The following is a 27978-nucleotide window of genomic DNA, read 5'->3' on the forward strand; positions in this document are numbered from 1 at the left end:
TTATAGACAGCTCTCATTTCATTGTAAACACTAGGTTCGCACGCCACTCCAGACCAAAGTGCATATACACAAGCAATGCTTTAAAATAGCCATCCAGGTTAAGTAAGTGCTACCCTAACCCTAGGCTACTAGCRACAGTATACATAGAAAATTGCCCTCTTAGTAATGGTTTATGGGTGTAGCGTACAGTATTAGCAGCGATGGCTCATGCACTGCATGCAACCTCTCCACAAATATACCAGCACAGAAATATGGGATTTACATTTTAGAATGTATACTAAAGTATCTGGGCCCTCATTTATCAATGTTGCGTAGAAAAGCTTCTAAATTAACTCGTACGAAGAAAATGTAGAATGTTCGCAAGTACAAAAAGTTGGTATTTATCATTTGCTCGTATGCTTGATTTACACACACCTGTAAGTATTTTGCCTTGATAAATCAGACACGTTCTTAAACACTGTGCTAGTGCACATGCAGTCTCATTTACATAGAGAACCGCCCTAAATGACCATTTATGGTCACAAACCTTCCCTTTAAAGCTGAAAAAAGTCACTGATTTCTGTCCATCAACATGAAGGAATCAAAGAAGACAAAGAAAAACAACTTTTAGGATGCAGAAATAGAACTTTTGATCACTGAAGTGGAAGCAAAACAAGCCATACTTTTTGGCGCCCTCAGCAATGGTTTGACAAATAAGATAATAAATATTGCTTGGGAACAGGTTAGAGCTGTGGTAAATTCTGCCTCATCTGAGTGCAGAACATTTCATGAAATTAAAAAGAAATGGTTTGATTTGAAAACATATACAAAAAAATGTATGATCCACAAAAGGGATAGAAGTGCAGGAGGGCAGAGAGACTCTTCACTGTCTGCTATGGACCAGCGCATTGGTAGCATAATTGTAGAGACCTCAGTGTCTGGCATCATTTGTGATGGTGATACTGAGGACCGTCTCCTAGACCCTGAAGAAATACCAAGCACACCAACTGACAGTAAATCAAGCTTTATTTTTGCACCCATATTCAGACATGGACCACATCTAAATATTTTTTTCTTGACAATAGATATAACATTATAAATGTAACAAAATTAATATTACAAAAATAACAAAACATGAAATCTTCACAGATGTGGGTGATTTGCCTGACCCCCTCATCCCCAGGCCTACAAGAAGGGTGTCCTCTAACCCCCTCATCCCCAGGCCTACAAGAAGGGTGTCCTCTAACCCCCTCATCCCCAGGCCTACAAGAAGGGTGTCCTCTTGGGTGAGCGCTTCAGCTGTGCCACACGTTTTGAAGGACACAATCCTGAAACAACAAGAAGAGATCAACACATCAATTCTTGGACTCAAACAGCAGCTGGAMGATGTAAGGGAGAGCGAGGTARGTTGTCACACTTTTCAAGCTCTCTAACATTTYCTGGGCACAATACATCACACTGGTATAAATGTCATACCAAATGAAAGACGGAAGTCTTGGGCACATATTTTGTTTTCATTACATCTTCATATCTTATTTCAGTATGGAGTTGTAGACCGTTAAAAAGAGAGTGAAAGAAGAAAGAACTCAAAATAAAAACAATCGTGCCTAGAGAATCTGGCAAGTCATGCCTTTCAATCAAAGCAAGAATGCTGGCAAAGCACACATTAAGTGGCATGTCCACTTTACTTTGAACTTTGAAATCGAACGTTCTCTGGCGTGCACATACAGTGCCTTGCAAAAGCATTCACCCCCCTTGGCGTTTTTCCTATTTTGTTTCATTATAACCTGTAATTTAAATAGATTTCTATTTGGATTTCATGTAATTTCTATTTGGATTTCATGACATACACAAAATAGTCCAAATTGGTGAAGTGAAATAAAAAAAATAACTTGTTTCTTTTCCATTTCTAGTGCCTGCTTCACTGGTGTGTCAGTTAGAATTCCTGTTTTGCACCGTTTTCTTCCTTTGCAAGCTGGTTTTCGGGGGCCAGCTTTTGGATATGGCCGGATGTCCTCTGGAGTTTCTAGTCCGTTGTAAGCAATGGCATTGCTGGGCAAGGGTGAGCTGGTGCTAGCATAAGAACTGGGCAGGTCTGTGTCTGAGCTCATGCTAGGCAGAGCTGGAACAGTGTTGGCGGCCTGGCAGGGTTGGAATAGTGTTGGGGCCTGGCAGGTTGTTGCTGGGGCCTGGCAGGGCTGGAATGTTGCTGGGGCCTGGCAGTGTTGGTGCTGGGGCCTAGTAGGGTTGGGTTCTGAATAGGGCAATCTGTAACATAGGATGGGGCAAACTCGGTTTCCAGAAATACATCCCTGTTGTAAGGTTGCACCCCAGCCACCCTAAAGCCAGCCTGAATCTTCAAGGATGTTGCAGCCAGAGGATAGGCGATTGCCACAATAAATTGCCCAACCCTAAATTGACAATTGTCTCCCTGGGATTGTTCCTCAWCCAGGCATCACACGAGGTGTTGATGTGCCTCTTTAGTGGCCCGTAGACAGACCTGTCTAAGGGTTGAAGCCGATGAGAATAATGGGGTGGGAATGACAGCATAATAATCAATTTTCTTTGGCATAATTGAGTCCATCAATGGACAGATGAGAAAAATGAGTAAACAGGGATTCTCCTTTTAGCACTTCCTATGCTCAACTAAATGTTTCAGGAAGTCAACAAAGTGCACATCTTTCATCCACCCAGAGGGATTTGCCCCGCCATTGCTGCCAGGTGGCCCGTTGTCACGATCGTCGTATGAGTGAGACCAAGTCGCAGCGTGGTATGCGTACATTCTCTTTTAATSAATGAAACACTGAACAAAACAACAAAATCAACGAACGAAACGTMAAGCTGTACAAATAGTTCAGACAGGCAACTAAACATAGWCAAGATCCCACAACTAACAATGGGGAAAAAGGCTACCTAAATATGATCCCCAATCAGAGACAACGATAAARAGCTGTCTCTGATTGGGAACCATATCAGGCCAACATAGACATACAAAYACCTAGATGACCCACCCTAGTCACTATCACGACCRAACCAACACAGAGAAAAAACAGCTTACTATGGTCAGGGCGTGACACCCGTTGATCAGGAAATGAWCGCGGAAGTTGACACAGGGGAATATAAAATATGGAGGTATACTATTCCCTGTGGCTGAGACAGCACAGGCCAGTGTGACGAGGGTTCCCCTTTCAGCGGAGGTCAGTGACCCTCCTTGTTTGAATCCACGTCTGCCAACCACTCWGTCAAGTTTATGTACAGTGGTCACCCCAGTTTCATCGACATTCCATATGTCTCCTGGTCCAAATTGATATCTCTGTAGCATCTCTGCTACATTTTCGAAGAAAGCACTTGCCCTGGCAAGGCTAGTTGCCTCTGGCTTTCTCAGCGTCAGCGTTGGGTGACGCTTTTTTAAGAATCCTGTCAACCACTCCGAGCTAGGCCTTTTCTTCTTCTGCCCACATTGGCGCGAACTTCAGCTGGTGTGCCACAGCAAACTGGTTGGCAAGTCTTCTGACCTCACTTGGCGACAGACCAAAATAAATGTCAGCTGACCTAGTACTATACTGAACAAGCTGCATCTCCAAATCAGGTGAAAAAACCTGCCGTGGCTTTGAATAGACAACCACTGTTGTTGGCGTGGCTGTCTGACTTTCAACTTCTTCTCTGGTAACCTTTTGACAATACCGCGTCAGAGTATGGTAATTCATGTCAAAATCTTTCGCTGTACTCCTGATTGATTTGTTCTGCAACTTCACCTGCCTCACTGCCTTTGACATTATGCCAGGTGTGTAACGCTCGTCTGAAGAAGTGGACCAAGGTGCAGCGTGGTAAGTGTTCATGATTCTTTAATTACTCAGAACACCAAACAAAAACAACAAAAAGAATAACGAACGTCACGTTCTGCAGGCTTCAGAGCTAACAAAAAACAAGATCCCACAACATAGGTGGGAAAAAAGGCTACCTAAGTATGATTCCCATTCAGAGACAACAATAGACAGCTGCCTCTGATTGGGAACCACACTCGGCCAAACACAAAGAAATACAAAACATAGAATGCCCCAGGTCTGGGTGGATRATTCAGTGGAATGCCATTTTTGATTGCAGTGTTGTGGAGCACACTGCAAGCCTTGACAATGTAGCAAACCTAAAAAGGAATATGCACACTGTATTTCATTCAAGTAATGGCATGTGAAGGAATGTAATTTCAGAGGCAAACCTTGCTYGGCTGGTATTGCAGTGTGCCTCCTGTCCCAGACAAGCACAGACAACATCCTTTCAGCAGGCCTATGGTGCGCTCCACTGTTCTTGTGCGTGGGCTTGTTCAATGACTGTGCTTTTACTGCGATGTGGGTGCAGTCAATTGCTCCAATGACATTGGGAAATTCAGCTACGGTATGGAAATCCCTTTTCACTCTGGCCTGTTGCACAGCAGTGTACGGAAACTGTATGTATTGTGGGGTCAATGAGATAATGCCATGAAGGACTGCAGGCAATATTCGGCTCATGGTTGGTTGTGAAATGCCAGACTGATCCMCAATCTCCAATTGGAATGTTCCAGTGGCCAGAAATCCCAGGGTGGAGAGGACTTGGGTATTCACTGGTATGGCATTGGTGCATTTCGTCTTCCTTTCTAATACTGGAGAGAGTTGGTTGCAGAGATACAATAAAATATGCCTTGGAAAAGTAAATCTAATAATAAGCCAAGCATCGCTCTCAGCAAAYAAAATCAGCATGTTCATTGAAAACACGCTCCCTGCGTAATGCAGCTTGTGCCAGATCCTCCAGCAATGCAAGATTTGCCATTTTGGACAAGTCACAATGCCTCAATGTTGCCTTTTTTATATATTATATAACTAAATTGCCTCCAACCTTACATTCCACTCTCTTTCTAATTGACTTTATTATTCAATTAGGCTTAAATGGTTTCATGTTTATGAATTCAATAGCACCCTGAGAACTATTAGTAGCTTAAGTGTCTAAAAAAGAAATACATTAATAAACGATTCATGTATTATATTTTTTCTTCATAGTTTATGATTTGGTCCAGTATGCCAATCCTTTCTCCATTTGGTGYATGGAATTTCATTAGCAGTTGGACTTTTCTAACCACAAGGTGCGTACGCATGGTCAGAGTGTGCGTAAACTTAAGCACACTTCTCAAGTATAAGTACAACTTGGTCAATCCCACACTTTGATTACAAAATGATCGCACGCATGGTTTACAAACATTTCTGTTCGTACGCAACATTGATAAATGAGGGCCCAGGTACCTTCTCCTGGATATATAAATATAGTTCACATAAGAGTCAAACACTTCACATGGTGGTCAAACATGTCATAACATAAATTTAATTRGCATGATGGTCAAACATTTTGTAATATAAATACAAATACTCCAATATCACAAACTATAGGTTTTACTCTTGCATCATGCTACGTTCACTATTGGACATAGGCCTACTGTACTGTAGGCTAATATGTTATTGGATTGACGATGTGTTAAATATCACATTTTAGTCATTTAGCAGAGGTTCTTATCCAGAGCTACTTACATTAGTGCGTTCACACATTCTTCACACTGGTCCCCTGTGGGAATCAAACCCACAACCCTGGCATTGCAAGTGCCAGGCTCTACCAACTGAACTACACGGGATACATTCACAAGCTGGCGTGGGCCGATGCCCTGGCGTTGTCGGATTAAACAAACATCATTTAAACAAATCTCCATACGTTTCCCTTTCACATAATCAACATGGAATGAATAATATACGTTTTTAATGAATTCATGAATAATGAATTGCTAAAGGTATGCTTATGCTCAACTCCTGATGTTGTGGTCATATAAACTGTGGTGAGACAGTTGCAATCTTCATTTGAGACCGTTTGCTACAGCAGGAAAAGAATCCTGCAGCAACAGGAAATGTGAATTGGGAAAGGTGAATTGAAAATGTTTGTAGGGGGTTGATGAAATTTCAAATTCCAGACTTTAGAAGCCTTTTTAAAACTCACTACAAGTTTGCATTTCCTGCTGTGCAGTAAAAMTCTCAGCAACAAAAGTGATCAAATTAAGATCCTACACCTGTACATCTTTTCAGTTTATTTCAAGTGTGACATCTTCAAATAACATAATAGTATAATCACAGTGATCCCAGTATATACAGCGGCAACTGTTAGAATGACCTAATAAACAATACTTACACTCTTACAACAGTTAATATCAATACATACTGAAAAATAATATCTCCAATGGTCTTTTTTCCACTTTGGTTGTGAGTCTTTTTTTTCAACAGTCAGTGTTCAAAGTCTTTCAGATATAGTTTTTTGTGCACTAGTGTTCTGAGTGTAACCAGTAGCACTACTTAGAGTTGTAGCAGTCTGTCTGGGCATTTGTCTTACCAGTAACCGGTTGACTTTACTCTGTAGTTGGGTTGCAATCCTGGTGTCTGTAATATACTGTATCTCCAGTGTCATGTTGAATTTGTGATAATCGGTCCCACAGATACCAAGTTCATGGCAAAATATGTACCATGAAAATTCCATTCAGTGTAATTGAGTTCAAACCGAAGCAGAGTTTCACAAAACACTCTACGAATATCATTATTTACAAACACCAATAATAACAAGACTGCCGCTGTCTTAATGCAAAGTTTTTACCTCAGAGTCACTGAGGAGCCACTCCCAACATAAAACCCTGGGTAGAGGGGCTCAGTGAATTTGGTGTGGAATGTGTGCAGGTGTGTCCGTATGTTAGAGGAGACTCTGCAGAAGGACAGAATGCCGGCCTGCCAGTCCAGATACACTCCTACTCTGTAGTAAGGGGAGGATTGGACGGGAAACTCAGTGCAGTTATTATTGTGCCAGGTGGTGTTACTGTGATTAGAGGACTCCAAACTCCAAGACTTACGATTGTATCCAAGCACACAGTCTTTACGCCCTCCTGTCCTGCTGATTCCTTTATATGCCATTCCTATAACAGCCCATTCCCCATTCCAATCTGCCTCCCAGTAACAGGGCCCAGGCCCAGATAGACCCTCTCTACACAGCACCTGTTCACAGTTCCCAAATCTCTCTGGGTGATCAGGATACCGCTGCTTCTCATCCACCCATGTCACCTTTCTGTTCCCCTCAGACAGAGAGAGGCGTCTGTGTGCTGTGTTTGGGTCCAGTGTGAGATCACGTGCATCTGAATGGGGAGATGAAGACATAACTGATCACATTTCATCAAATTATCCAACAATTGGGGGGGGGGGGGCATATCCAAATGAACCCACTGTCTGGTCCATTAACTGGATCATGACTGAAACTAGAAAGGAGTCCAAGTGGAACATTCCAACAGTCTCTTGAATAAATCAATTGAACTTTTCCCCAACTATCCACAATGTTTTGGTCAACCTAAAATATGAATTTCATAAAATAAAAAAAGTTGGGTAAATCAAAAAAGCTGGAACTAGTTACATAATCTTTTTGACTTGGGCCACCTCAGTTATTTTTTTTTACAGTGTATGATTGGCATTATCTATCATGCAGAGGGTAAACGCAGAGGTTTAGCAGAGGTTAAACGCACATAAACACCGTTAAACCACCTTTTTTTTTCGGCGAGCGTATCTTTTGCGCAAAAATACATTGAAAGTATAGGGAGCATTACTTTACTCACCCGAACGGCGATCATCGTTTACCCACTTATTGTTTTGCCACTACATCCCTGATCCTACCTCCATTATCAAAGTTTGAATTTGTGGGACATTTTCACGCTGGGAGAAATTTTACAGCATGATGTCACAATCAGAACGATTGGGAACTATTCCACGCTGGGAAGATTTTTTTTACATGGGACAGGGTGTCATGTAAAAATCTTCCGAGCATGAAGTAGTTCCCAATCGTTCTGATTGTGACGTCAGGCTGTAAAATTTCTCCCAGTTCAATAATTGCACGGGCATCTCTTTATATGGATGGCTGAGCTCGTGAGAATATTTCTCTCACACCCTCCCTCGATCTCGAAAAACAGTTTTGTGGGCACGAGCATTTGCTTCACACATCTGCCAATCAAAGGTGGCCAGGATTATTGACTCTGACAAAACAGAAGCTTGTTGAGGGATGAAGTCAGCATATAAATACCTGGCCTCACGCGTCAAAGGGCTGAGGGTTGATGTGAGGAGAGATTACTATTATTATTATTTTATTTTTGTATAAAAATATATACAGTGGGCTCCAAAATTACTGGCACCCCTGACTGGCAATGCACAAACAATGCTTAAACAAATATAACAAAATAATTATAGAGAAACTCTAAATACCAGCATGTGAGAAATACTGTACTTTATTAATGTTTCAATGGAACCAACCAAAATTATTTATTGATTTAATTAAAAATCAATGTCCTCCAAATCAAGGTTTCTCAATTAATGGCACCCTTAAAGATMATTGTAAATAACATCTACCAAAATTAAACCACAAATTAAATTCCCCTTTTTGTTTATCTAAGTATTAAGGAACTATATTGAGCCATTACATCACTTCCTGTTTCACTAGGGTATAAAAATGAGGTAACACACATGCAATATCCCTTTGTCATCCAACACCATGAAGAAAACAAAAGAACTGGCAGTTCAAAAGAGACAGATGGTCATCGACCTTCATAAATCTGGTAATGGCTACAAGAAGATCCACAAACAATTGAATATACCACTGAGCACTGTCAGGGCAATTATTAGAAAATTCAAAAGATAGATATGGTACAGTTGAAAACCTCACGGGTAGAGGATGCAAATGCATTTTGCCCCGCAGGATAGGGAGGAGGGTGGTGAGAGAAGCAACAAAATCCCCAATAATCACTGTGAAAGAATTGCAGGCCTTGGTGGCGTCTTGGGGTCACCAGGTTTCAAAAAGCACCATCAAAAAGCACCGTCGAAATAGAGATGCATACAAGGAGAGGCACCTCATACCCACGGTGAAATATAGAGTGGGGTCAGTGATGTTTTGGGGCTGTTTTAATTCCAGAGGTCCAGGGGCACTGGTTAAGATTGATGGCATAATGAATTCCACCAAGTATCAGGCAATTTTGGCTGACAATCTGGTTGCCTCTGCCAGAAGGCTGGGACTTGGCCGTAGGTGGACTTTCCAACAACTTTTCAACGGTTCTGCCTGCGGCTATGGAATCCTGACCTGTTCACCGAATGTGCTACCTTGTCCCAGACCTGCTGTTTACGACTCTCTCTCTACCGCACCTGCTGTCTCTAACTCTGAATGCTCGGCTATGAAAAGCCAACTAACATTTACTCCTGAGGTGCTGACCTGTTGCACCCTCTACAACCACTGTGATGTATTATTATTTGACCCTTGCTGGCCATCTATGAACATCTTGGCCATGTACTGTTATAATCTCAACCCGGCACAGCCAGAAGAGGACTGGCCACCCCTCAGAGCCTGGTTCTCCTCTAGGTTTCTTCCTAGGTTCCTGCCTTTCTAGGGAGTTTTTCCTAGCCACCGTGCTTCTACATCTGCATCGCTTGCTGTTTGGGGTTTTAAGCTGGGTTTCTGTACAGCACTTTGTGACATTGGCTGATGTAAAAAGGGCTTTATAAATACATTTCATTGATACAGCYAGATATTTAGCCTATATTCTGGAATAATTTTCAGCACTGGACAACTCCTGGGATGACAGTTAAGTTTCACTTTGTAGCGAGTGCACTGCATGGTGTTTTGGGAAACGGGTGTGACATCTTCGGACGTTATTGTTTTTACAATGCATCGTTTAAACACTCCTAAGACTAATTTCAATCTTTATCGGGAAACCGGCCCTGATCATTTGAACATGTCTTTTCATGGCTTTGAGGGGGAAAAAAAGATTCCATAATTTAGATATCAGCTCAGGGAACAAGTGTACAAAAGGAAATTATACATTTCTGTTATGGACATGAATGGGATAAAAGTGTATTCATCCCAGCAATCAACACTCACATTTAATTTGACCTGGTTGGGTTCTGAAATCTCCAGATCCCATGCTGTAGCAAAAACAAAACAAATGAATAACATGCACGCACACACACACACACACACACACACAAATACACACAAATTAATGCAAGCATGTGCATTATGGACACTGCAACAGAGACAAAGAAAGAGCTTTAAACACAATTTCACTAATGTATCTGTTCTCACAACTTTACTGGTCTGTTCTCACACTGGTTACTGGATGTTTGGCTAACAATAAATGAGAAAATGGTACAACATACTTGAGTTTCTCCAGTTTACAGCAGGGATCCTCTAATATAGCAGAGAGCAGATTCACTCCTGAGTGATTGTAGCTCAYGTCCAGCTCTCTCAGGTGTGAGGGGTTTGACCTCAGAGCTGAGGCCAGAGAAGCACAGCCTTTCTTTGCGACTCCACAGAATGACAACCTGCAGAGTTTATCATGAGTTTACATCCTCTAGTGGAGAAAATGGTAGCTGTGTATGTCTTCCTCAATCACTTAAAATGTGACATTTGTATTTAAAAAATAAATTGGAAAACATATAATTAAATACATTAGAATTTAATAAATGTTGCATCTTAATTTATGACAATCTTTTTTATGCAATTAAGTACAAGGCATTTGGAAAGTATTCAAACCCCTTCCCTTTTTCCACATTTTGTTACATTACAGCCTTATTCTAAAATGTATTAAATAAAACAGTTTACCTCATCAATCTACACACAATACCCCATAATGACAAAGTGAAAAGTTTTTTTGTGTGCAAATTTACTACAAATAAAAAACAGATACCATATTTACATAAGTATTCAGACCCTTTGCTATGAGACTTGAAATTGGGCTCAGGTGCATTCTGTTTCCATTGAGCATCCTTGATGTTTCTACAACTTGATTGGAGTCCACATGTGGTAAATTCAATTGATTGGACATGCTTTGGAAAGGCACACACCTGTCTATATAAGCTCCCACAGTTGACAGTGCATGTCAGAGCAAAAACCAAGCCATTAGGTCGAAGGAATTGTCCGTAGAGCTCTGAGACAGGATTGTGACAAGGCACAGATCTGGGGACCGGAAACAACATTTCTGCAGCATTTAAGGTCCCCAAGAACACCGCGGCCTCCATCATTCTTTAAATGGAAAAAGTTTGGAACCACCAAAACTCTTCCTAGAGCTGGCCGCCCGGCCAAACTCAGCAATCGGGGGAGAAGCCTTGGTCAGGGAGGTGACCAAGAACCCGATGGTTCCTCTGACAAAGCTCTGTGGAGATGGGAGAACCTTCCAGAAGGACAACCATCTCTTCAGATTTCCACCTATCAGGCCTTTATGGTAGTGTGGCCAGACGGAAGCCACTCCTCAGTAAAAGGCACATGATATCCTGCTTGGAGTTTGCCAAAAGGCACCTAAAGAACACTCAGACCATGAGAAACAAGAATATCTGGACTGATGATACCAAGATTGAACTCTTTGGCCTGAATGCTAAGCGTCACSTCTGGAAGAAACCTGGCACCATCCCTACTGTGAAACATGGTGGTGGCAGCATCATGCTGTGGGGATGTTTTTCAGCGGCAGGGACTAGAAGGCAAGTCAGGATCGAGGGAAAGATGAATGYAGGGAAAGATGAACGGAGCAAAGTACAGAAAGATCCTTGATGAAAACCTGCTCCAGAGCACTCAGGACCTCAGACTCGGGTGAAGGTTCACCTTCCAACAGGACAACGACCCTAAGCACACAACCAAGACAAAGGGAGTGACTTTGGGACAAGTTTCTGAATGTCCTTGAGTGGCCCAGCCAGATCCCAGACTTGAACACGACCAAACATCTCTGGAGAGACCTGAAAATAGCTGTGCAGCGACGCCCCCCCCCATCCAACCTGACATAACTTGAGAGGATCTACAGAGAAAAATGGGAGAAACTCCCCAAATACAGGTGTGTCAAGATTGTAGCGTCATACCCAAGAAGACTCGAGGCTGTAATCGCTGCCAAAGGTGCTTCAACAAAGTACTGAGTAAAGGGTCTGAATACTTATATTAGGGAAAAAATACTATTTAATCAATTTTAGAATAAGGCTGAAACGTAACAAAATGTAGAAAAAGTTTAAATTCAGCTGACATATTAGTCCGATATTGTCCTCTATACTTAACATAAGAACTAGTTAACTAATGCAGGAATACTGACCTCAGTGTCTCAAGCTTACAGTGTGGATTCTCCAGTCCAGCTGAGAGCAGTTCCGCTCCTGAATTCCGCAYGTCATTGTCACTCAGGTCCAGCTCTCTCAGGTTTGAAGAGTTCGACTTTAGAACTGAGGCCAGAGAAGCACAGCATTTCGCTGTGAATCCACAAAATGACAACCTGCAGAGTGTATCATGAGTCTAAATCGTTTAGTAGTGAAAGTGGGAAATGGAAGCTTTGTATGTCTTCCTCAATCTCTTAAAATATGATAATTATTGATCACATTATTTCATATAATAAGTACTGCATCTTGAAAGTAATTTTTTAAAATACAATTGTATACTGTACAATAGATCTGAAATCAAACTTTCTCTTATGTAGTTAAGTAGCCTAACTATGACATTTACATTTGGCTGAGGTCAAACACATTAGTCTGATATTGTTGAAAAGGGAATAAATGTGGATTTGAAGAACTATCCAAATGTGAACTAATACAGGAAAACTAACCTCAGTGTCTCAAGTTTACAGTGCGGATTCTCCAGTCCAACAGCGAGCAGCTTCACTCCTGAATCCGTCAGGCTGTTGTCACTCAGGTCCAGCTCTCTCAGGTGGGAGGAGTTGAGAGCTGAGGCTAAAGCTTCACAGCATCTCTCTGTGAGGTTACATCCATTCAGCCTATGAAAGGTAAAATACTAATTTATCACAGTTATACAAATCTAGTGAAAAAGTAGCTTATATTTTGATAAAATTGGGAAAATAATGAACATTGGAAAGTTTAATTCCAAAACGCTATATATCCATTAGATTTTTAGATTAGATTTTATTGTTTAAAGAAATTTGCAATTTCTCGCATGGAATAGCCTTCATTACTCAGAACATGAATAGACTGACATATTTCAGAAGAAAGTTCTTTGTTTCTGGCCATTTTGAGCCTGTAATCAAACCCACAAATGCTGATACTCCAGATACTCAACTAGTCTAAGGCCAGTATTATTGCTTCTTTAATCAAAACAACAGTTTTCAGCTGTGCTAACATAATTGCAAACGGGTTTTCTAATGATCAATTAGCCTTTTAAATGGATAAACTTGGGTTAGCTAACACAACGTGCCATTGGAGCACAGGAGTGATGGTTGCTGATAATGGGCCTCTACGCCTATGTAGATAATCCATTTTAAATATGCATTTTCCAGCTACAATAGTCATTTACAACATTAACAATGTCTACACTGTATTTCTGATCAATTTGATGTTATTTTAAATGGACACATTTTATTCTCTTTAAAAAACAAGGACATTTCTAAGTGACCCCAAACTTTTGAACGGTGGTGTGTGTTATAAAAAAATCAATACAGTAATATAACATCTGTAAAACATTTAAATTTGACATTTTAGTCATTTAGCAGATGCTCTTATTCAGAGTGACTTGCAATAAGTGCATTCATCTTAAGACAGCTAGGTGAGCCAACCACATGGAATGGAATGTTCGTATCCTGTATGATTGACTATACAGTCAAACATACAGYATACGAACATTCCATTCCATCTAAACAATGGATATATATTAAAAAAACTTTCATACACATCTAAATCTATGAATGAAAAATTAGAGAACAGTAATATTTTACACACACATGAAGGTGCCCATAAGCAATCATTTCTGATGAAAAAACACACATGTGAAATTGGTGGATATCGCGTTTTGGAAATAAACTCTTCACATGTATAATATAATTTAATTTTGACTGACAATTTATAACATAGTATGTTTTCAACTCACAGAGATGTTCTGGAGGCTTTGACGACTGGCAACAGTCTCAGAAGCCCCTTTTCTGATCTGGAGTATTTCTTCAGATCAAACACAACCAGCTCCTCTTCTGAAGTCAACAACACGAAGACCAGAGCTGACCACTGTGCAGGTGAGAGTTCTTCACTGGAGACATTTCCTGAGCTCAGGTAGTTTTGGATCTCCTTCACCAGTGAATGGTCATTTAGTTCATTTAGACAGTGGAACAGATTGATGCACTTCTCTGGAGAGTGATTCTTTCTGATCTTCCTCTTTATGTACTTGACTGTTTGCTCGTGGCACTGAGAGCTGCTTCTCGTGCTCCTTGTCGGTGTCAGTAGGCCATGTAAGTGAGACTGATTGGACTCTAGTGAGAGGCCCAGAAGGAAGCGGAGGAACAGGTCCAGGTGTCCATTCTTACCCCGTAAGGCTTTATCCACAGCACTCTTGTGAAAGGTGAAGGCAGGTTTTAATGTAAACTTCCCAAGAATTTTTCTGATGGCAGAAAGGTCTTTGTTCATTAGGTTTACATTGTTGTTGTTGAATGATAAAAAGACATACAACGCAGCCAGAAACTCCTGGATGCTCAGATGCACGAAGCAGTACACCTTCTCCTGGAACGGCCCATAATCCTCTCTGAAGAGCTGTGTGAACACTCCCAAGCGAACCGAAGCTTCTCTGGCATTAATGCCACACTCTTGCAGATCTGACTCATAGAAAATTAGGTTGCCATTTTTTAGCTGTTGAAAAGCCAGTTTTCCCAGTGCCATAATGCTCTCTTTATCCCAGTGTGGATCTCCCTCGTCTTTCTCATTATATTTCTCGTTCATCTGTTTAGCATGAAACACCAGTAAACCAAGGAATAATTGAGTCAGAGTCTTTGGTATTTCTCCATTCGTATCTGTACTCAATATGCGCTCCAGAACTGTAGCGGAGATCCAACAGAAGACTGGTATGTGGCACATGATGTGGAGACTCCTTGATGTCTTAATGTGTGAGATGATTCTGTTTGCCAGATTCTCATCACTGAATCTCTTCCTGAAGTACTCCTCCTTCTGTGCGTCATTGAACCCTCGTACTTCTGTCACTTGGTCAACACACCCAGAAGGAATCTGATTGGATGCTGCAGGTCTGGAGGTTATCCAGAGGCGAGCAGAGGGAAGCAGATTCCCATTGATGAGGGATATCAGAAGCACATCCACTAAGGTTGGCTCTGTAGCTTTATCCCAGCTATCATTCTTCTTGTAGTTTAGAGGCAATCGACACTCATCTAGACCATCAAGGACAAATAGAACTTTGTACTTGCTCTCATTGTAGTTTGGGTTTCCTGATTCTTGTAATTTTGTGAAAATCTGATAGAGAAATTCCTTCTCAATCACTTTTGCCTCTCTGATGCATTCATGAACAAGATCCACTAAACTCAGCATTTTCTTCCGCACCAAATTTAGCTCTCGAAAAGGCAGTGAAAATATGAACTGGATATCTTGATTTGCTTTTCCTTCCGCCCAGTCCAAAATGAACTTAAGTACAGAGAATGTTTTTCCAATGCCAGCGATTCCCTTCGTCAGCACAGTTCTGGTAGGTTTGTCTTGTCCAGTTACAAATTTAAAGATGTTATTGCATTCGATCACCTTTTCTTCTGTCGCCGCTGGTGTGACGGATGCGATCTCAATCTGTCTTACTTCGTGTTCATTATTGACCTCTTCACTTCCACCCTCTGTGATGTAGAGTTCTGTGTAGATCTTATTGAGAAGTGTTTTATTTCCCTGTTTTGGCACCCCCTCGAAAACATGCTGAATTTTTTCCTTCAGTTTGTATTGGAATTTACGTCGGTACTTCTCAACATCTTCATATGACGGACCTGACAATGGATAAACAATTACAGTTTAAGATTAGGTATAATCAAGGTTTGATTGTATTTAGCGACTCAATTATCAGTCCCTCCGTGATTTTGCGAAGCCAAAGAGGTGTTTTCATTTGAAAAAAGTTATTGTTTAAGTGGCTTAATAATTGAACAGTGCACAAAGGGTACTTGCGACTGTGATTCCTGAAATGCAGCGCTTMTTGGAGTATTTTTCTATTTTATTCTGAAATTATACTTTTGTTGCATTGTTTGCTAGCTGGTTAGCTAGCTCATTGGCCACAATTGGAAAATGTTGCTAACGCTAGCTAGCAAGTTAATATAACTTATTCTCTCGATGTATGTTAGCCAGCTAAGTTAGTTGTATCTGAATATAACTCTCAACTGCTGTCAACATCAGAATAAGATTTGCAAACACTAGTTAGGTCCAGAAGTGGTTTAACAGCTTTGACTGAATGCTGACAGTGCATTCAGAGCCATCRAGTGGCTAGCCAAACTACAGAATTGTGTGTTGTAACGTAACTAAAGTTCGGGAGGAAAGACCACACATGAAACAATTTACATTTCCTCCGCTTTTGACAACCAAACAATTTAGAACTCCTTGTCAGGGCTGGACTACCCCATTTGGGGCCCCCAGGGCCCCCCCCCCTTTTTAGGAAAACAGCTAACTTCCTTCATTTCAACATATTTTGCAAAAATTTTCAGTTTTATAAAGTTATTCTACACATTTTGTAATGAGGCTAAGATCTTATTTGCAGTTTTAAAACTAATTTCCTGCAATTCTACGGTTTTTGCCATAGGTCAGAAAGAAAAATGTGGTGTTTTATAGCTCATCTCATGCTATTGTTCATGTTTTGCCATAGGCCTGAGAGACGTCCGCGGCTCATTTTCAAGAGTGCACCAGCACGCTCTCCCGAGCGCATTTCTCTACTATTCACGGCCCTTCCCRGAACGCACCAGCACATCTCCCGGGTACACGCAAGCCGCATGCCCTGCTCCTCGGTGGACCCGAGAGGCCGTGCCGCCTACCATCGCATCGGAGTCTCGGCTATTCATCCATCGTCGGTCAAGTAAATCATCTTGATGCAGAATCTAATCTGTTCTAAGAATTTCTCTCCACAATCCCGTATTCTCTTCTTTCATATTAAGAGTAATGTTTGATAAAAGCTCTGCCGTTTTGCACATTTCATTATGCCATTCATTTAAGTATTGTCCAGGGTCACATTTACAACAGCCCACATGAGGGCAGCCATATATTGTATCAGATTGTTGGATTATGCTAATTTCAACCAACCATATATTGTCCACCATACTATTTAGACTCAGACTGGCTTTCTGCCATCATTATGTCCTGCCATTGTTTTTCTCTCTCTTGTTATCTTGATTTACTACAGCTGCCCTTCCTACCCGGCGCTACAACAACATCCACCTCCCGCATGTTGCCCACCAACCTGGGAAACACCATGCTCCCGAGGTCCACCATGATGTCATTCCCTGCCACCTCCACTGCCGTATAGTCATTCCACAACCACCAACTCAGCCCAAACCAGCTCCGGACATGGTTTCTCACTCCACAGATTACAACCTGTCATCCAACACAGACTTCACGTCCCTGCAGCTTCCCCTGACGCCCCAGCAGCTTGACTCTCCCTGAACCGAACCTCCCAGCTTCAGCTGCTTACATCCACAACCTACCCCCCTCAACACCGCCAAGCCACCATAAAACACAGCAACTTCCTCTGCCCCACTGTCCCAACCATCTCCTTTCTCGGCTGCGGTCCACCAGCAAATCAAGCAGTAAAACCTCCACGTCCCAAAGCTTCCCTGATCTTCGGCCATTGTCGAGATTCCTACCGGGATTCCCTTGCATGACACAGTCACCATTCATACCCAAGCCCACGGTTCCGCCACAACCAGATGCTATCGCAGTCCAACAATCTCATACGACCATACTGACGTCCTCCTTTGCTGAAGCCTGTTCATCTGGTTCACATCGGATTAGCCATGACGCGTTTCTCCATTCAAATCGTTTGCTCAAGCTACACGTCTCCAAACTCATTCCTCTGACAGTGCATTTTCATGACAAATTGGACACCAAAAATTGCAAATTGCCTTGCAAGATGTCAGAATTGTCGCAGCAGATAAAATCATTTTTGCCCGCAAATGTATATTAAAAGAAACGCTGCGAAATCCTGGAGGGACTGATTTATTATTAAGGACAGAATACAAATTTGAGATGCGTGGGGCCAAAAGAAACTAATCCATGGTTTGGTTTTCTATAAACAGCCAATACAAACTTCAGCTAACTTTAGCCACCGCTAGTTACACATCAATGGAAGTGATTTGGCCATGAAATTATTAACAGGCACTGCCTGCTTTCACTCCCATAAATATTTTCGTAGCAGTGGCGAAAGTAAGCTGAAGTTTGTAGTGGCTGTTTTAAAGAAAACTGAACCATAAATAAATCAAAAATCATAGCCCATAGTTCCTCAGCCTGAAAGCAGTCTATCTAATATTAAGTTGTAAAATACAACCCTTTAACGCTACATTCTGCGAATGCAAAAACTTTTTTTTTCTTCTTTTTTTTTTATAAATGAGAAGACATATAGTTGTATTGAATACCTCTCTCCATAGTGTGAGATGTTATGTTATTTACCATCATCTGTAGAGTTAACAGCATCTTCCTTAACATGGTCTCCAGACTCAGTGTGGTTGGAGAGATCTGCAGAAGCATCCTGAACATCCTGAACTGGTACGGTGCTTGTGTTCAGGTCGGGCCTGGTTGGTGTGGCTGATACTCCTGCTGTGGCTTGGTGTTCTGTCCCTGACATTGGAACTAGATAAAACAAAAATGTACATACATTGATGTATTGATCAGTCAATGAGGTCTGCATTTGTTTTATTTTGGAGGGACTAAATAATGTATGATTAAAGTGGTCCTCCAAAGAAAGGGGTAGTGGGGGCGCAATTAAAGAAAATATACTCCCTCCTTAAACAACTCTTTCCCTCCTAGTCGGCAAACACGTCTGGTTTCAATCAAATGTGCATTTTAGAATGATTACAGGCTCAAGCATACAGTATGAATCCTGAGCTATTTTTACAGTCGGTCTTTAACTTACCAGCTAGATCATTCCGTTTAATCTTCTGCAGAATATGGTGTGCCATCTCCAGAGCACCAGCTTCCCTATAGGTATGCACCATCTGATCCACTGTGTCCTCTCTTTTAGCATTTTCCAGCCTGCTAACTGGGATGGTAGATGAGCCATCCGAAACAGGCTGTTTCAGGTACCACTGAAATTGCTTCAACTCCTCACTGGTCAGTTGTTGTAGAATAGCTAGCAACCGCTCTGGGACAGGTGTGGGTGGAGCAGGTGATGAGGTGTCCATTTTCGATCACTTGACACTATTAAACAACAGATCAAGTTAAATGTGTATATAACGTTCACACAAAACACAAAATACTAGGCCCCTGTCAATTGTGTCAATCTGCTGTTGATATGGCATTATTGGCGGACTGAATCGTTTGGAGGAGCATGTCTTTGGCAATTGGATGAGGGGCACTATTTAAAAATGGGGATGGATAGCCAACTTGAACAAGCAAAATTAAGTATGCAGCAGTGGCGGTTGGTGCCATTTAAGATTGGGGAGGACATTTTTTTGTTGTTGTTGATCAAGGCCTTATTTCTATTACAGCATATTGGATGACTATCATTTACTGTATATTCCATTCACCCAGCTCAATGTAACATTAATAGGTTTAGGCTAGCTACTACATGATGCTCATTTTCCCTATACCCATCATGAGGTTGCTACAGGTTGCTACAGGTCGAGAGAAAAATGCCAAACTTCATACCATAACTGCTAACTGCTACACACAGCCTACATCATTGTCACCATATTAACTAGCGTCATAGTCAACATAGCTACTAGAACTAACACGTTAGTAAACCAGCTACAATCATGCAGTACAGTGTACAGCAAGCAGTTTAGCAGTTACACCGGTGGGCCCCGGTGGCAATACATTTTATAAAACCAAAAACTTACCTTGACTTGGAAGAGTTAGTGTTGGATAGCCATAGCCAGATAGCTAACATAGCATCTCCGTTTGAGCAGGGTGTTTGACTATGCTAAACTAGCTAGCTGCATTCCCTAGCTAAGAAAGTGAACGTGAATTTAAAAAATAATAATAGCTAGCTCTCTCTCTCGTTCTCTCTCTTGCTTCTCCTTCATTTTTGAATAAATTAATTTGTTCAAAACTGTTCAACTAGTGTCTTTCTCTCTCTGTCAACTACTCACCATATTTTATGCACTGCAGTGCTATCTAGCTGTAGCTTATGCTTTCAGTACTAGATTKTTTCTATGATCCTTTGATTGGGTGGACAACATGTCAGTTCATGCACAAAGAGCTCTGATAGGTTGGAGAATGTCCTCCAGAAGTTGTCAAACTTACTGTGTAAGTCTATGGAAGGGGGTGAAAACAATGAGCCTCCTAGGTTTTGTATTGAAGTCAATGTACAATGAAGTCAGTGCATTCGAAAAGTATTCAGATCCCTTCACTTTTTCCATATTTTGTTACGTTACAGCCTTATTCTAAAATTGATTACATAAAACAAAATCCTCAATCTACACACAATACCTCATAATGACAAAGCGTAAACAGGTTTTTAGAAATGTAGGCAAATATTATTATTTTGTAATATATATTTACATAAGTATTCAGACCCTTTGCTATGAGACTCAAAATTGAGCTCAGGTGCATCCTGTTTCCAATGATCATCCTTGAGATGTTTCTACAATTTGGAGTCCACACGTGGTAAATTCAATTGATTGGACATGCTTTGGAAAGGCACACACCTATCTATATAAGCTCCCACAGTTGACAGTGCATGTCAGAGCAAAAACCAAGCCATTAGGTCGAAGGAATTGTCCGTAGAGCTCTGAGACAGGATTGTGACAAGGCACAGATCTGGGGAAGGGTACCAAAATAATGATGTAGCATTGAAGGTCCCCAAGAACACGGTGGCCTCCATCATTCTTAAATGGAAGAAGTTTGGAACCACCAAGCTTTCTAGAGCTGGCCGCCCGGCCAAACTGAGCAATCGGGGGAGAAGGGCCTTGGTCGGGGAGGTGACCAAGAACCCAATGGTCACTCAGACAGAGCTCTAGAGTTCCTCTGTGGAGATGGTTGTCCTTCTGGAAGATTCTCCCATCTCTGCAGCACTCCACCTATCAGGCCTTTATCGTAGAGTGGCCAGACGGAAGCCACTCTTCAGTAAAAGGCACATGACAGTCCGCTTGGAGTTTGCTAACAGACACCTAAAGGACTCTCATACCATGAGAAACAAGATTCTCTGGTCTGATGATACCAAGATTGAACTCATTGGCCTGAATGCCAAGCGTCACGTCTGGAGGAAACCTGGCACCATTCCTACTGTGAAGCTGATTAATTATTATTATTATTATAACAAAGCAAACACTCTGTCCATTTCTAAGAATTTGTAAGATCCTTATTTGCATAAAATAGACAAAGACCAGCCACCAAATTAATCAATAGCGTTTATTCTCGAGAGAGCTCCATTCAAAAAACCATGTACATTAGCTTATATATCACACACAGCGTCATAGCTTTCTAAATGTCCCTCCTCTTCCCCGACAAGGACAAAGCTGACCAAAAGTCCATTCCAACCCACCAACGCACATACCTTACACCCAATATCTGGATTATCTCCTGAAGTCTCACCATAGTTTATTACCACTTAGCTGACAGTTCCAGTCCCCCCCAGATACGGAAAACCTAGAGGGGCTTTTGCTGTCTTCCCTTATCTCCACAGAGTTATAGCTTAGTCGGTTCAAACATAGGTTAATGATCCACTTAGTTTTCTTTAGGCACACACACAGACATTCCTTCTCCCCCCCCCCCCCCGTACATGCTACATAACCTCTAATCCTAATGGTTAGGTTTCTGGGTAGAATCATTTATCTTAAACCTTGATAAAATATCTTAACAGAAGCATGGTGATGGCAGCATCATGCTGTGGGAATGTTTTTCAGCGGCAGGGACTGGGAGACTAGTCAGGATTGAGGGAAAGATGAACGGAGCAAAGTACAGAAAGATCCTTGATGAAAACCTGCTCCAGAGCAAAGTGTCACCTTCCACCTGGACAACGACCCTAAGCACAAAGCCAAGACAACGCAGGAGTGGCTTCGGGACAAGCCTATGAATGTCCTCGAGTTGCCCAGCCAGAGCCCAGATTTCACCCCATCTAACATCTCTGGAGAGACCTGAAAATAGCTGTGCAGCGACGCTCACCATCGAACCTGACAGAGCTTGAGAGGATCTGCAGAGATGCACCAGAGAAACTCCCCACATACAGGTGTGCCAAGCTTGTAGCGTCATACTCAAGAAGACTCAAGGCTGTAATCTCTGCCAAAGATGCTTCAACAAAGTACTGAGTAAAGTGTCTGAAGACTTTTTGTTTTACATTTGCAAAAGTGTTTTTTTATTTAAAATCGGGTATTGTGTGTAGATTGATGAAGATTTATTCATCAATCCTCTGGGAATGCACAGTACCCAGAGGATGACAGAAGTTAGCTGTCCTCCGGCTACACCATGGTGCTACCCCAGAGAGTGCTGTTGAGGCTACTGTAAACCTTCATTGCAAAACAGTGTGTTTTAATCAATTATTTGAGGATGTGAATATATACTTAAAGTGTTATAATAACCATGTAAATCTCTCTTGGACAATGGGACTTTGATCAAAATATTTGGCTATATACACTACCGGTCAAAAGTTTTGACGCCTACTCATTCAAGGGTTTTTCTTTATTTTGACTATTTTCTACATTGYAGAATAATAGTGAAGACATCAAAACTATGAAATAACACATATGGAATCATGTAGTAACCAAAAAAGTGTTAGAACATTTGTTTATTTTAGATACTTCAAAGTAGCCACCATTTGCCTTGATGACAGCTTTGCACACTCTTGGCATTCTCTCAACCAGCTTCACCTAGAATGTTTTTCCAACCGTCTTGAAGGAGTTCCCACATATGCTGAGCACTTGTTGGCTTCTTTTCCTTCACTCTGCGGTATCCATGCTGGTTAAGTGTGCCTTGAATTCTAAATAAATCACAGACAGTGTCACCAGCAAAGCACCCCCACACCATAACACCTCCTCCTCCATGCTTTACGGTGGAAAATACACATGCAGAGATCATCCGTTCACCCACACCGCGTCTCACAAAGACATGCAGGTTGGAACCAAAAATCTCCAATTTGGACTCCAGACCAAAGGACAAATTTCCACCGGTCTAATGTCCATTGCTTGTGTTTCTTGGCCCAAGCAAGTCTCTTCTTCTTGTTGGTGTCCTTTAGTGGTGGTTTCTTTGCAGCAATTCAACCATGAAGGCCTGATTCACACAGTCTCTTCTGAACAGTTGATGTTGAGATGTGTCTGTTACTTGAACTCTGTGAAGCATTTATTTGGGCTGCTATTTCTGAGGCTGGTAACTCTAATGAACTTATCRTTTGCAGCAGAGGTAACTCTGGGTCTTCCTTTCCTGTTGCGGTCCTCATGAGAGCCAGTTTTATCATAGCGCTTGATGGGTTTTGCGACTGCACTTGCAGAAACGTTCAAAGTTCTTGAAATGTTCCTTATTGACTGACCTTCATGTCTTAAAGTAATAATGGACTGTCGTTTCTCTTTGCTTATTTGAGCTGTTCTTGCCATAATATGGACTTGGTCTTTTACCAAAATAGGGCTTCTGTATACCCCCCTACCTTGTCACAACACAAGTGTCATGATGTTGCCTGCTTGGGTACTGCAAACCCCATCCCCCTCTCCCTGCCTCTCCCTTTCCTACCACAACCCATGCGGTGATCACAGAGAGGTCGTAAATTCCTGAGAATCTCCTCATGGCCCAACAGTATTAGACAGAGGGTAAACTTTCAGGACAAAGGAATTCTCTTCCACCTCACAGAACTTGAGGACCCGCCCCTGAGCCAGTTGGGTCAGAGACCATGGGACAGCCCCTCTCTGCTATCCGAATAAAAGCCAACTCTGAGAAATTACCATTAGATCCATGGTTTATTCCTCAATGGGGAGAACAAAGGTTAATGTAACATTGCTGAATCTTTAACCATACCACGTGGTTAAAACTCTTATACTAATAATAACAAGTTTTGATATTGACTACTAGTCTGCAGCTAGGAATTCGGTATCATTGAACGCGAAGAAAGACAACCGCCGAAACAAGCATTCTACAACGAATGTCACTCTGAACAATCCACATAACTACGACAGAAGGAACTCCAACAAAACGAACTTCTCTCCAACGATCAAGACGACACACAATGGCGTAAATATATATATATTGATTGCAATTGTTCCCGAATGAGTGAGCGTTCATGTAAAGGATTAGCATGTCAATTGTTATAATTATGAACTCTGTAGTGACTTCTTGGTCGAACGCCAATTTTTCTTTGTCTAACAAGCTGCTATGCCGGTTCAGCCCACTAGGGCATATTTCTCCTATCATTCATGTAACTATTTTAAGTTTGTGTGTTTGTTTATGCATTTCTGTGAATTAATTAGTTAGTAATAAATAAATGATTTAAGACAATTGATGTATGGATGACTCATAGTGAAGACTGGGTTCGTGCAGATAATCAACAATTTACGACGTTTGGAATGAGACTAACGTGAGGTAAAGTAAATAAATCATTAATTAGAGGACTATTGATCAGATATGAAAATATCTGAAAGGTTATATTGGGAAATTATACTTTGTAATCTAATAACTTTCCCTGGTGCCCTCGATCATAGTTAATTAGTTACGTTATTACTCAAGTGATCGCGTAATCCCTAATTACAGGAATCTTTGATAAAACTATAAGTCTTCAATTTAACGATAGCAAAGACACGACACAAGTGATTGGCTCAAACGCATTAAGAAGGAAAGAAATTCCACAAATTAACTTAAGAAGGCACACCTGTTAATTTAAATGCATTCCAGGTGACTACCTCATGAAGCTGGTTGAGAGAATGCCAAGAGTGTGCAAAGCTGTCATCAAGGCAAAGGGTGGCTATTGATTTGTTTAACACTTTTTTGGTTACTACATGATTCCATATGTGTTATTTCATAGTTTGTCTTCACTATTATTCTCCAATGTAGAAAATAGTAAAAATAAAGAAAAACCCTTGAATGAGTAGGTGTTCTAAAACTTTTGACCGGTAGTGTATATAGCCGAATATATTGATAAGTCCCCTTGTCCGAGAGAGACTTACATGGTTATTAAAAAACACTTTAAGTATATATTCACGCCGCCAAATAATTGATTAAAACACACTGTTTTGCAATGAAGGTTTACAGTAGCCTCAACTGCGCTCTCTTGGGTAGCACCATGGTATAGCCGGAGGACACTAGTTTCCGTCATCCTCTGGGTAAAGACATTTGGAAAGTATTCAGACTTTTTCCACATTTTGTTACGTTACAGCCTTATTCTAAAATGGACCAAAAAAAAGAAATTTTCATCAATCTACACACAATACCCGATAAATTAAAAACATTTTTGCAGATGTAAAAAAAAAAACTACTTAAATATCAACTTTACATAGGTATTCAGACACTTTACTCAGTACTTTGTTGAAGAATCTTTGGCAGAGATTACAGCCACGAGTCTTCTTGGGTATGACGCTACAAGCTTGGCATACCTGTATGTGGGGAGTTTCTCTGATGCAGATCCTCTCAAGTTCTGTCAGGTTCGATAGTGAGCGTCGCTGCACAGCTATTTTCAGGTCTCTCCAGAGATGTTCAATCGAGTTCAAATCCGGGCTCTGTCTGGGCAACTCAAGGACATTCAGAGACTTGTCATAGTTGTTATGTTTTCACTATTATTCTACAATGTAGAAAATAGTAAAAATAAAGAAAAACCATTGAATGAGTGGTGTTCTAAAACTTTTGACAGGTAGTGTAGGTCAGACACTTCAGAACAAACTTCCTATAGATTTTTTGTTTGTGGGGGGACTATCTGTTGTTCCATGTAGTGAATCTGTTACTCAATGTGTTTGTATGGGCTATTAGCATTAATGCCCCCCCAAAATTATATATAAACATTGTATACCACCCCCTCCCGGCTTAGACTAAGCTTGGACTGTAATGATTAACAGTTTAAGGAACAAAGAGTAAGATTGGGATCTTTACGTGTTTGTCTTTTTGCAAACTGTGGTAAGAGGCATGTAGGCCTACTATAGTGAACAGACACATTATTCTCTATTCTCTAAAAATCTGTATATTCTGTTGTATCTTAGATATTGTCTAAAGATACTGTATAACCGTATAAAACCAGCTCTCACTTTAAGAAGCAGTACTACTCACCCTGAAATGGAACTCAACTACTGACAAACACTTGAATCATATCATATTTATCGGAAATATACCAGTCTTAGCTTTCAGGAATGGGGTCATATAGGTAATAGCCCAAACCGTTCAAATGCTAGGTCACAGCCAGTAGAAACTGGCTGAGAGGAAATCAAGGGGGTTTGGGGGATTTGTACGCAATGTCGGGGCCATGGGGTGATGAACAAATAACACATATGTAAAGCTCTGACTTTGACTTCTGATTGACTTACATGTAAAGTTAAAAATGTTCCATTCAGTAATGGTTCACTTTCTCGTCAAGTAATATTTAGTAACCTTTCATGAAATCGGGGAAATGTGAGCAGGGTTCCACAATATTAATCAATACTATGTACACATTTATATTTAAATATTACCTCTGTCTTGCTCTGTTAATAGTAATATTCAAGTTTACTTACTTCATTCTCTCTTCTCTTTAAAGCAGCATATTCTGCCTTGGGTTCTCAAAAATAACCACACGGCCAGGAAACTACTATAATCAGGAAGCAGATCTTACAGTCTTTAAAGTTGCCTTGTCGTGAGTTTTAGGGTGTTCTCACACTTGGTTCTATTCATCCAATTTTTGTGAACTTTATTAAGAGTTTTGCTAATTTTCTTGATTTCTTGTCAGCCCATATGTAGGTTAAAATGGTTATTCCATCAAGGTTCAAATTATTAGACTAGTACACAACACAGAACAACTAGGTTAAGGGTCAGTGGCCCAAGCCTGGGAACAGGAATATTCCAAGTTCAGACGGAAGGAGGGAGTCAGATCGCTATGATCACCAGAAACTTTACTTTTGGTTTCTCATTACAATTGTTGCGCTACTAGTGCTGCCTGTTGATGTTAGGTAGGCAGCTACAGTAACTGGATGATATTAACATATTCGGTTTTTATTTCATTTTTCATTTTATTTCATCTGGGTGCTTACGTCACCTACTAACACCCTGGTACTACCAGTGTAGCTCCAATTCTCATCAGTCCGAGAAAACACAGAAAGGTATGTGTTGCAGATTACTCCTGTGTACAAGTCCATAACGTGAAATAAATAAAGACTCCCATTGTTAATGCTATAGGTATTGTAATAAGGTGGTGTGAGACTATTGAAACATGTAACTTTCATCGTTGTTATTGATATAGTTTTACAGTGCTAAAAAGTATTGCTATTGCTAGCTAGCACGCCTTCTGTGATGTAGATGGTTAGCTGAGCTGCCGAGTTATGCTAGCGTAGCATTATGGGAGGTGTAGTTTTGCCCTCTAAGGTCTGAATGGGCTAAATGCGATTTCACGTTGTAGCTTGTTTTTGTACGTGAGTTGTTGTATTTTAATACTGTCAACACCTAGCAATGTATTGGGGATGTGTTTTACCTTTTCTCTTCATGCTCCTGTATTTTATTTTAACATTTATTTAACAAGGCAAGACAGTTAAGAACAAATTCGTATTTACAATGACAGCCTAGGAACAGTGGGTTAACTGCCTTGTTCAGGGGCAGAACAACATATTTTTACCTTGTCAGCTCAGGGATTCGATCTAGCAACCTTTCATTACTGACTCATCACTCTCATCACTTGTCAGATGTGCATTGGAGACGATGTGTTCCTGTCCTGTCTTTTTTTTTTTTTATTTTTTTCACCTTTATTTAACCAGGTAGGCTAGTTGAGAACAAGTTTTCTCATTTGCAACTGCGACTGGCAAGATAAAGCATAGCATGGTGAACAGACACACAGAGTTACACATGGAGTAAAACAATAAACAAGTCAATAACATGGTAGAAAAAAAGAGAATCTATATACAATGTGTGCAAAAGACAT

General features: G+C 41.0%; 1 protein-coding gene across 2 annotated transcripts; it reads right to left on the reverse strand.

Annotated features, from left to right (window-relative positions):
* Positions 1 to 5305: 5305 nt before the first annotated feature.
* On the reverse strand, positions 5306 to 26961 carry LOC111956561 (NACHT, LRR and PYD domains-containing protein 3-like). 2 transcript variants are annotated; one of them, XM_023977042.2, is made up of 9 exons: positions 26585 to 26961; positions 18886 to 19169; positions 18423 to 18602; positions 13900 to 15766; positions 12629 to 12796; positions 12128 to 12301; positions 10215 to 10379; positions 9937 to 9980; positions 5306 to 7162 (listed from the first exon to the last, which is right to left on the reverse strand). In XM_023977042.2, the coding sequence occupies exons 2-9, from the start codon at positions 19151 to 19153 to the stop codon at positions 6630 to 6632; spliced, it is 3399 nt and encodes a 1132-aa protein (XP_023832810.1). In that variant the 5' UTR covers positions 19154 to 19169; positions 26585 to 26961; the 3' UTR covers positions 5306 to 6629. The 2 variants fall into 2 exon arrangements, with proteins under 2 accessions (XP_023832810.1, XP_070292832.1); XM_070436731.1 differs by lacking the exon at positions 26585 to 26961 and adding an exon at positions 25481 to 26572.
* Between the last annotated feature and the right edge of the window lie 1017 nt (positions 26962 to 27978).

The sequence above is a fragment of the Salvelinus sp. IW2-2015 genome, linkage group LG32 (assembly GCF_002910315.2).
Source record: "Salvelinus sp. IW2-2015 linkage group LG32, ASM291031v2, whole genome shotgun sequence".
In the NCBI taxonomy this organism is placed as follows: domain Eukaryota; kingdom Metazoa; phylum Chordata; class Actinopteri; order Salmoniformes; family Salmonidae; genus Salvelinus; species Salvelinus sp. IW2-2015.